General features: G+C 39.4%; 1 protein-coding gene across 1 annotated transcript; it reads left to right on the top strand.

Annotated features, from left to right (window-relative positions):
• Positions 1 to 6: 6 nt before the first annotated feature.
• Positions 7 to 6,188, top strand: LOC138045350 (Golgi SNAP receptor complex member 1-like). The gene is made up of 9 exons (XM_068891810.1): positions 7 to 73; positions 195 to 300; positions 369 to 456; positions 2,780 to 2,917; positions 3,283 to 3,344; positions 3,688 to 3,753; positions 4,093 to 4,122; positions 5,449 to 5,531; positions 5,937 to 6,188. The coding sequence occupies exons 1-9, from the start codon at positions 19 to 21 to the stop codon at positions 6,059 to 6,061; spliced, it is 753 nt and encodes a 250-aa protein (XP_068747911.1). The 5' UTR covers positions 7 to 18; the 3' UTR covers positions 6,062 to 6,188.
• The last annotated feature ends 4,409 nt before the right edge of the window (positions 6,189 to 10,597 follow it).

Genomic DNA, 10,597 nt, shown 5'->3' on the forward strand with positions numbered 1-10,597 from the left:
AAGCCAGTGCAAGTTGCAATGATGAGCGATGATGCAGATATGGCTTCCTCTATAACTCCTATGAAATGGGAAGGTTCGTATTTCTGCCTTGATTTCTCCTGCGATGTCACATATTCTTGAATTCTATCAAGCGCCTAATGCCAAATTGATTGATGAGTTGGGTTAGAATTAAATTATTGCAAATCTCCCTTCAGAATTGAGGAAGAAAGCGAGGCAACTTGAAAACGAAATTGACCTGAAGTTGGTGTCCTTTAGCAAGTTGGGGACGAGTTACAGTCACCATAATGGCTTCAAAGAGAGGTAATTGCCTTTGGTAGATGGTAAACATATAAAAATGTTCTTTAAACCAACGGGCAATTTTATTTCAGTTCCGACACATCGCCACTTTTGAACAGCTCGTCAAGCGAACGACTTTTTGATACCATGGGACTAGAAATCGAACAACTATTATCGAAGGTATGTAAGCTCACTAAATTGTTTCTTGAAATGTTAAAAATTCTTGCTTTTTTGTACAGTATCTATTGTTTTTCGTTCGTTTATGGTACCGGTACATGTAGTTAATGAAAAGCCACGAAGGTAAGTTGTGTAATGATATTTATGCAAATTTGCTGTTATTCGAACTCCTGTCGTGTCATCGGGTAGTTACACGTAATTATTTTCGTCCGCAAATCATCACCCCCACCAACGATAGTGAGTTTTTGCAACTCGAGGGAGCCGACAAAAATTGATCGCTAGAGACATTTTTTTCAAATTTGCTGACAAAATATCAACCCTTTGAAATTTTAAAGCTTTTGAAGGTGTCTACGAAAACAAGAAATGGAGGTTAAATATTTCTACAATGTAACAACCCAATCCAAAGTATATATTGTTGACCTCGGAACGAAATAAGGAAATGTTGTGAATGTAGCATTTCTCCTAATACCCACGGAACCTGCCACTTATTCACTAATGAATGCCAACTTGTGCTGGCAGTTCAAGTCAGAAATGGGATGGTGTTCTGCAGTTTCCGTAAAAACCCGCAGATAAGCCGCACCTTTTTTCCAAAAATGGTCGGTGCGGCTTATCTGTGGGAACATGTGAAAAAGGTTTCGTGAATTTCAACCCCAATTGCCATTAACTGACACTTTTATGAAAAAGTATGTAAATGAATATTACAGAAGCCTACAAGAGAGTTCTGGTCATTGCTTTTGTAAGGTTGTTGGCTCTTAAAAGAGCTGTTGTTCATGTAAGAGTGAACTGTAATATTACAGCGCTTACAGTTGTTGCCCCTAAAAGTGTTAAACCGTCTTTGTTAACAGATCCTTTAAGCCGCAGTGTATGGTCGCTTTTCTCCAACAGGAAAACATCAACCTGCACAGAATTTCCATTCCCCTGGAAACCTGTTTGCAGTGTCAACGACAGCCTGTAACTTCAACAGTAATCGATCCTCCACGAGGAAGAAAATACCACACTATTCTAGAGTATTCGCGTGGTAGATGGCCCACTGTTTCTTCACCATTTACCTCTTTGATAGCAAATTTGCCGAACAAATAGTCTAGTGTCAACTACTGACAGACAAAATATTAAAGACCTTGTTGTATGAAGGCAATGTTTCATGCAACTTATCGCTTTGTGTAAACTACTGAAACATCACGCTGCTTCTGGTGTCCAGTTTTTCGTGGCCGATCTAATGCCTGGTTACTAAGCTTCGAATGTTCCGTTCACGTTCTCGTTGTAACCTATGCAAAAACTGTTTTAATGGAGAATCACGTCTAATGTTGATCATATATCAAAGTTGGTAGAAACAAGATGTGAAAGTGCTAAAATTGTGGGTAAGACTTTGAAGTATTTTCCGTTTCAACAGTGGATGATGAAGAAGATTTCTCAAGCCTCCACGTTGGATTTCTTTTTAAAAACTTTTTTTCCAAAATTTGAGCTGCTAAATTCAGGGTGCGGCTTATCTGCAGGTGCGGCTTATCTGCGGGTTTTTATGGTATTGTTGTCCTTACTGAAGAGGTAGCATTTACCGATACAATTCTTAAATCAGTTACATGAGTACACCTTTTTAGATGACATGTACTTGGCAAGTTCTATGTTTCATCCTCTGGAAATAGAGATTTTCCAAACTCAAGGAAACTCTGTTTAATTAAGTACTGTAATAATAAGGTTTCTACCCTTAGATCCTAGTATCAACTGTCTGAAGTTGCCCCAGGGACCATCAGTACAGGGCTCGAACTTGCAATCAATACAGTCGCATTTGTGACTAAAAAATTTTCCATTTGCACCTAAAATACACTGTATCTGGAGGAGTCGCAAATTTGCAACTTGCTTTCACCTTTGCTCTTAGGGGTAAAGCAGTTGCAACTTTGCCACAACTTTTGCTAACATAAACAAAGAAATGAGAAATTATTTCATTTATTTCCTGTGGTGAATTTTGTTTCAATCTGCGGATATGAGGCAAAGTTGTAGTGTAATTTAGCTGCAAATGTTATATGCAAAACACCATTCTCTCGATCATTTACCATTTTCTTTGGTTTCTGTATGCACTTTGTTGCAGGCTCATATTTTGTTTGTTAAACCACCGGCAACACAGTACAGTGCAATTATGATCCACAAATTACTAACAATACAAACTTGCAACAAATCCTTGTAGACAATAAAAGGAGCTAAGGAGAGTTGTATTGTTTTCATTCACCAACTCGTAGGTGATTACATAACATTTAAACCACCCCAACAAACTGCTTTCTGCGATTCATTCTCCCCCCTCCCCCGACATCCTTACTATTTCTCTGGTTTTCAGTTAACAGAGGTGAATGACTCGATGGCTGAATATACATCAGGCTTCAACCTTGGCCAGCCTAATGCAACTCAACTCCACACTCTTCAGAGACACAGAGACATACTGCAGGGATACTCCCATGAGTTTTCGAAAACTAAGGTGACACGATTTTTGATTCTTAGGTTTTATTGTTTTGGGTAAAATGTTGTGGGCAATAATTTCTGTTGTCGTAAAATATGATGTATCAAATGTAAATGACCTTTTAAGCGTGTAACTTGCGGCCCTTTTCCTTGGAACAAAGCTGGGGGTTTTAGAACACCAATTTTATGCCCAAATACATTGTATGGACAAGAATACGATCGAGGCTGCACTCGCAGGTAAATGTGCGAGGTATGGTACAGCCAAATAAGGACATTTTTTAACTCAAAAAACCACAGCTCTGAACTAGAGTTAAACACTTCAAACTCATGAGCTTCTCAGGGATGTATATGTACAATGTATGTCACGACCAATTTTCATCTCAGGCAAATATACAATCCTTCAGAGACAGAGAGGATTTACTGGGATCTGTACACAGAGATATCAAGTAAGAGTACAATAGTAAATAATTAATACTGTTAAATGAAAAGATAGCCTTGTTATACTGAGAAGTTAACCAGGAAGCGGAAAGATAGCGGACTTTTCTGAGCCGAGGAGGTCTTGTTAGTTGTCAGTCGTTTTAAGAGATTTGACACCTTTTCAAATGTTGCTAAATCCACACTTGTATTTTATCCACACTTTAACGCATTAGATCGTATCCACATGTATTTTGCACTATATAAGTAATAAATTATTATTATTATTATTAGCGGTAACTCTCTTTAAAAAATTAATTCCCATCTAGAACGAAAGTTGCAAAATTAAATCATTGCTTTGTAACCTTAATGCAGCGCATACAAGACTGGGATGAATAGACGAACAGATCTTTACCTCAAGGAAAATGAACATATACGAAAGTAAGTGTTAAACAGGTTTTAGGCCTGTTTTTGTTTCGATTGTATTTTAGGCAAATTTTCTTGTTTCTGTACTTTCACGTCATGTCTTAGTGTCAGTTGTTCGCAAGCACATGGTACAATTCAACTGCATAGTTTCACTTTCTCTTCCATTACATGTAAGTTTGTTGTGATTTGTAGTGTAAGAGTCTCTGATAAGTTCTTTTTGCTTTGTACAGTAGTCCTTAAAGTAATCAAAGATTATTTTAGAGAAATCATAGTAGTTACTGTTTGATTGATTGCCTTCTGGTGTCTTTGAGCTTTTCTTTTCTTTTCATCAATCAAGCCTTCTTTCTATTGCAGTTCTGATCGTTTAGCAGATGAAGTCATTGGGTAAGTAAATCTATTAGTAGAGGGTTAGAACTCAAAGAACTTAAAACCTGTTGTCTCCTCTTCATCGTGTTGCCATTATCAAAAGTATTTTTTTTAGTCTAATTAGTTAATTAATTAATCAAGTCAAATGTTGGTTTTTGTGGAGAGGGGAAACCGGAGTACCCGGAGAAAAACCTCTCAGTGCAGAGTAGAGAGCCAACAAACTCAATCCACTTATGGTGTTGGGTCTGGAAATCGAAACCCAGGCCACATTTGTGCGAGGCGAGTGCTCTCACGGCTGTGTGAACCCAGGCTTTAATGAATGTAAAGTACTCTGCTGTTGGGAAACATCTTTGAGAAATTTTTAACTTACACAGCAACATCTTAAAGAAATTACGACCCTGAGTTGAATAGTTGTTAATTAGTACTGTATGTACTAAAAACAGTGAGATAATGTAGCACAAAAAGATGATTTTAACTCGTTATTCCTCCAACGATAATTTACAATATTTTCGGGCGCAAATCCCGCGCAAGTTGGTCGAAATGAATAGCAAATTATGTCCGGACTTTGAGCAGCCAATCAGATCGCGCTTTGAACGCAATCCACTGTTTTAGTACATACTAATTGCAGTTATCGTAAATCTTGTCACGTATACATGTAGGTCTTTCATACATATCTAGTCTCAAATTACATACACATCTCCATCCTCAACGAAATCAGAAACTTCAGTGGTGGCCAGCTCCAAGATGACGTGATAGCTCAATTGGTAGAGTGCTGCCAATTGAAATAAATGCGTTAACTTCGCGAATGTTTTCCGTACCTTATTTTCTTACCCAAGCGTCGCTCGGCTCCCTTTGCTGGCCATTTCCCCGCTTTTCGGAAGTGAGAAACCAGAAATGCGTCTGCTATGCACGCATCACTTAGTCTAGTGAATTCCGTTGCGATAGTTCATAATGAAACGTTATATTTCAATGGATATCTTTCCTTTGTAAGATGGGCGAAACCACTGTAATTCATTTTACATTCATATCAGCGATAATGTAAAATCTCGGTAGTAGCAGCTGTAGCCGCAAATAAACAAGGACGAACAATAATATGTGAATGATGGAAGAATATGATATAAGAATATGATACAAGTTGCTTGGCAATGGAGGAGTGGACAACTGAAAAACTAGAGCATCCGACCTGTGTTATGGAGGTGGAAGGTTCGAATCCTGCCTAGAACTCTGATTTTTCGGTTTAACTTTCGCCCGATGCCAAGCAATTTGTATCATAACGAGCAAATAGTGTTTCTTTTTTATTTAGTAAGAAGTTCTAACCATGCATCGTTGCTGTGTTATTTGTAGGGTTGCCTTAGCCACAAAAGAAAATCTTCAAAGCCAACGTGGTGTGCTTTACGGTGTTAGCAGCCGTCTCACGGCAGTGACCAGTATCCTTTTCACTGTAAGAGTAATACGTTTAAAGAAGGAGGCATTTAAAGAACCAGAAGTAGGGAAGGTGGAGTGGCGGGAACACCATGCCTGGTTAATTAACAGACATGCCGTTTTAATGAGTGATTCTCGCACTTAAATGGACAACTTTTTATTCTTATTCAAATCAAACTCATTTCCCTTACAATAGTTGAGCACCAAGAGTCACTTCGAAACCGAGACAAACAGTAACTCGGAAATGGCCCATGGGGGGCTTTTTGATTACTTCACTGGAGGCAGCGAAACACATTCGTGCTACGGTCACAATGGGGCTTTTTTCAACTAGACAAGACTTTGTCTTCTTTGTTTTTTACTCTTTGTTCTTTATCCGTTGCAGTTGTTTGTTTCCTTTACGTTCTCTTCAGATCGTTTTCCTGTGTTAAACAGCTTGATTCAACGGATAAATGTCAGGAAAAGACGAGACTCCATCATTTTAGCCAGCGTAATTGCCATCTGCATAATATTGATGCTTATATACGCACTTGGATAAATACGGTCACAAATTCAAAACGCTAAATCTCGAACAACAGTGACAATACACAATGGCTGCGCCCCAAAGAGAAGACAGATCGAGTGCGAAGATTGGTTTGATAAAGCATCACGTGTATGGCTCGGTATTTCCCGCCTTTTTTAATTTGACCTAGAATTCCGGCTGAAGGCATTCTCCGTTTCCATATGCGTTTTTTTGTCGCCGAAAATTGCAGCAAATTTCGAACAAAACCGTCTGGCGACATCGAGTTGGCAAATCGCGGTCGCTACGACAAACTGCGCATGCGTGAAACGGGCCTTAGTAACGGGACGGGATTTTTCGGTACTCCTCCCGCGGTTAAGCGCATGTTCCGAGGCAATCCAAAACTACGGTCCATCAGTCCGTTAACACCTGGGCACGTTTTCTGCTTATTTATTTGAGCGTTTTCGGGGGGACATCGTTAAAACGTAATTGGCATGGAACCAAGAGGGGATGAGGTAAGAGAACGGATTCCCACGCCCCATCATTTTTATAAAGATCTATTTTTAATCTCGCAAAGCTATTTTAAGTTCTCGTTCCCAATGCCGCGCATATTTAAAATTTCATTACGTCATTACATCTGGCCAATCAGGAGCCTCTCATTGGAAGAGGCCCTTGTATGGCGGATCCGTTCTCTTACGTCATCCTCGCTTGCTTCAGTTGCATGCAAAGCCCCACTGTAGAATAACGATGCGCTCACTACGTCAACGTTTTGGGTTTTCCACTGGGTGATTTGTTCAGCTGGAAATCCCGCATGGTCTTTCATGTATGTAGTCGCCCGATGTGTGCTGTAATTACAGGGTTCGTGCTACTCCTTGAAGTCCTTGAAAAGCCCTGGAATTTAATTTTGGACTTCACGGGCGCTTGAAAAGCTGAAAAACTGCTTGAATTTTTGCTTGGGTGAAAATTGTTGAGAATTGCATCATGCTAAGTTGAAGAAACATTTCAAAAATTGAGCCCAAAATTGAGTATTAGGGAAACATTAAAACCAAAAATTAAAATGCCCGTGCGTGCACTTAACTTGCAGGATGTGGTAAGGAATATTGGGTAGGCTTTTTCAGCAAAGAAAACACTGAAACACTATGTATGGCATAGAAATCTTCTTATAAAGACTCCTTGAAAACTCAATTTCTGGTTCTTGAAAACTCCTTGAATACTCCTGGAATTTTATAGACAAAATCCAGCACGAAGCCTGTGTAAATTGTGGTGGTGGATTCTTTGTAAACTTCTCTCCTGTGAAGAAAAATTATCAAAGAAAAAAACAGTGAAAATGTCTACGAGAATAGTACCATTCGCCTTGTTTTAAGATTTGTATTGTCACAGGGGGAGTCTGGTGCTTTTACAATCTACAATCATAGACAAAAGTGTTCTTCTTCCTCCTTCAATGTTGTGTAAAACTGAATGGTTTCAGTGGGAAATTGTTGAGTTGCCTTCCAACATTGAATAGGGGGGAGGGGGGCTATGTACGAAAAAGTGAAACTATTTCTTTTGAGCTTTAACAGAAGCGGGTTGAAATTCAGCTCTGGTGTGGTTCATTTACATAACCTTCCCAACTACTTTTGTCTATGATTCTAGTTTCGAGACTCTCTTTTTTTAACCTCTCTCGTTACAAGGTACTCTTACAGGAAGAGAACGTTCCTTTTTTCTTAAACCTCTCGGCATGATTTCATCTTCTCCTCACCTTTTGTGATCTCAAGGTAAATTACCGTACAAACTTGGTCGGGCGTCATGTTCATTTATGCTCTGGAAGAACCATTTAATATTTGGGAAGAAATGGAAAAGTCATCGCAAAGTGGCTCAAAATAGTAGAATAAATTGGCAAAAAATTAAGATTGTAGCACAAAAATTGTAAATCAGAAGTGGAAAATGTAAATAAATGAATCAAGTAAAAACGTTCGCAGACATAGGTGATTTCTTAGTTACAGATGTTGACGTGGCATTTTATTCAGACTTTCAAGTTAACTGGCTGAAATGAATCTCTTCATGTATCCTGCGTAGTTGGTTGGACGCTTCTTTCCACCGGCTGAGTTATAGACCGACGTCAAATAAGAAAACGATGGGGGGGGGGGGGGGGGCGAGAAGATGGGGCGAGAAACCTTCGTGCTGTTGTAGGAAAGAAATAGTTGACATCACATTTGTTTATTGCTCCAACCTGGGCCTCATTGGCTATTGAAACAAACATTGGCCGTATTTATACTAGAGGACGTCTTAGACGACTAGTGTAAATACGGGAAATAAGGTGGACGCATTAAACGTCAGACGAATTAAACGTCTCAAGTTAGGTGCGCCAAAAAAGCCGTCCAATGTAAAGACGAGACGCACTAAACTGGGACACACTTAGCAATGAAGTGCACAGACTCTCTTTGGTAATTAAATCTCGGTATCTTTTGAAGAAAATTGTGAATATGATTTCTAGCCGTCGAAGTTAAGTGCGTCCCCTATTTATACTAGTCGCGCTTACGGCCAGACGTTTAATGCTTCTGGACGTCTTAGATTTCCTCTAGTATAAATACGGCCATTCTTCCAGTGGTTGCTAATTCGAATAACGAAACGAACGTGCAAACAGATATCCTTTCTCTTTTAAGAGGTCGCCCCCAACAGTCGAGAATATCCCTCGCCTAAAAACAACCCATGGCAGCCGTTTCTACTTTTTATTGTCGTCGTGCAACGTTCTTCCCCAACTTGAATCGATAAAAATGACGCCTTTAAATGGACGTCAGTTTAATCGATTCAAGTTGCGTTAACCAAAAGCGGTAACAGACACGTGAATTTACCGGATTAAATGAATATTTCAACCAGGTGAACGTAAAACTGCCGATTTTTTTTTTTCAGTCTACCTTTACTTCAAACCGTAATTTAACATCCAATCCAGCTATGGGATACTCAGCCTTAATTGCACAACGTGAATGAGATGGAAAAATCGCCAAAAATTTATGGTAGTTTAAAGGTCTATTTTTGAAGTGTGACATTGCGGTTGTCTGCACGTGACGTCACAAAAAATAAAATACAAAACTAAAGATCCTTTTGAGTTTTTATCTTGATCAGCTACAAGAGGTTTTAAAAATATATCTGTTTGCATGTTTTCAGCTCGGTACCGTGCTTCGTATCGAAAATAGAGCAGTTTGAATTTCGGAGTTTTTCACAGTGCGTGACATGTTGACGGCTTTCGAAAAACATGCCAGTTGCATAAAAACATCGATTTCCCTCGTGTTCTTGTGGCCTAAACAGCTAATATACTAGGAGGCCTGTCTATACGAATGTTTGCTAGCTCATTATACAGTAGAAAGTGCTAAAGACAGCCAAACTAAATTCCAGACGTTTCTGCAGGTTTCAGGCCGCCATGTTGGTGTACTTCACGGTACACCAACATGGCGCCTCCATACTAAACTCAACAAATTTGAGTACTTAATTTCGCCGAATAACTCAAGTACGGAATATCGCACAGCCCTGAGACTTGGACCAGTTGTTTATTTATTCCTCGTTTATAACATTTCCATTTCTTGACTCAATTTCTTAAATGGTAAGCGATTTATGTTTTCACTTGCGTGACGTGCAACCCAAGTATAAGCTCAATAATACACGCATTTTGCTTGGTTCTCGCCTATGATCTCTAAGAGGATAGCTGTAACGATGACGTCATCATGCCAGTAGCGTGATTCTCTCAACCAGTTAAGCGCAGCACCCAATCAGTGTGCTTTTGTTTGTAAAGACAATAGATTACGTCAAAGTGCTATTTTCGTGTCTTTTCAAGTGGGGAAAGTAACCTCTTCCGAATAACTCAAAGATTTGAAATAAAAATTCTTCTTTCTAATTAATTTCTTTATTATATAAAACTTATAGATTCCATGTTGCAGTTGGTCTGTTCAGTAATAGGGAATTTAAGATCTACGACGGCGACGGTCGACGAAAACGTCACCTCAAAATATAACTTGGCTCTATCGTAAGTCTTTAGCGATTATTCAGTCTAGTTCGCGTCGTACAATGTGGGCAAAGTATCCTAAAAATAAATCGGTACGAGCGGTTTCAAAGTTAAAGTAGAGAATGAAAGATTCTCTGTTGCATGCTTACGTTGTCGTCAAAACCTCAAATTTGGTGATTTCACGTCGTCGTTATGCAGAGGACCGCAAAAATATGAGCTAAAATCCGTGCTGCACGTGCAGCACGATTATTTATGCTCTTTTAACCAATGATATTATTGCTTTGTGGCGTTGTCGTAGTCGTAGCCGTTGTCGTTTCTTAAATTCCCTAATAGATCACCGAAGACGTCAAAATGTAGTAAGAACATCACTGACACTCTCGGGGACTTTTCTATTCTTATCACATTTTGACGTCATCTGTGATCTATTACTAAACAGGCGCACGGCAACATGGAATCGCTATTTGTGATCTTTGTCACCTCCAAGCCCTCTTAGCTCCAAAGAGGGCAACTTTCAGATTTCACATTGGCTAATGCCAGACAATATTACTCGTAAGTGGGCAACCTCTTGGGGGCGGAAGGGTTAACGCCTATGTCTGATA

The sequence above is a fragment of the Montipora capricornis genome, chromosome 4 (assembly GCF_036669925.1).
Source record: "Montipora capricornis isolate CH-2021 chromosome 4, ASM3666992v2, whole genome shotgun sequence".
NCBI lineage: Eukaryota > Metazoa > Cnidaria > Anthozoa > Scleractinia > Acroporidae > Montipora > Montipora capricornis.

Excerpts from the sequence above, each read along its gene's own strand:
- LOC138045350 (XM_068891810.1), top strand. The coding sequence starts at position 19 with ATGATGAGCGATGATGCAGATATGGCTTCCTCTATAACTCCTATGAAA. Across the intron at positions 457-2,779 it reads TCGAACAACTATTATCGAAG|TTAACAGAGGTGAATGACTC; the intron begins GTATGTAAGCTC and ends TCTGGTTTTCAG. Across the intron at positions 4,123-5,448 it reads TTAGCAGATGAAGTCATTGG|GGTTGCCTTAGCCACAAAAG; the intron begins GTAAGTAAATCT and ends TGTTATTTGTAG.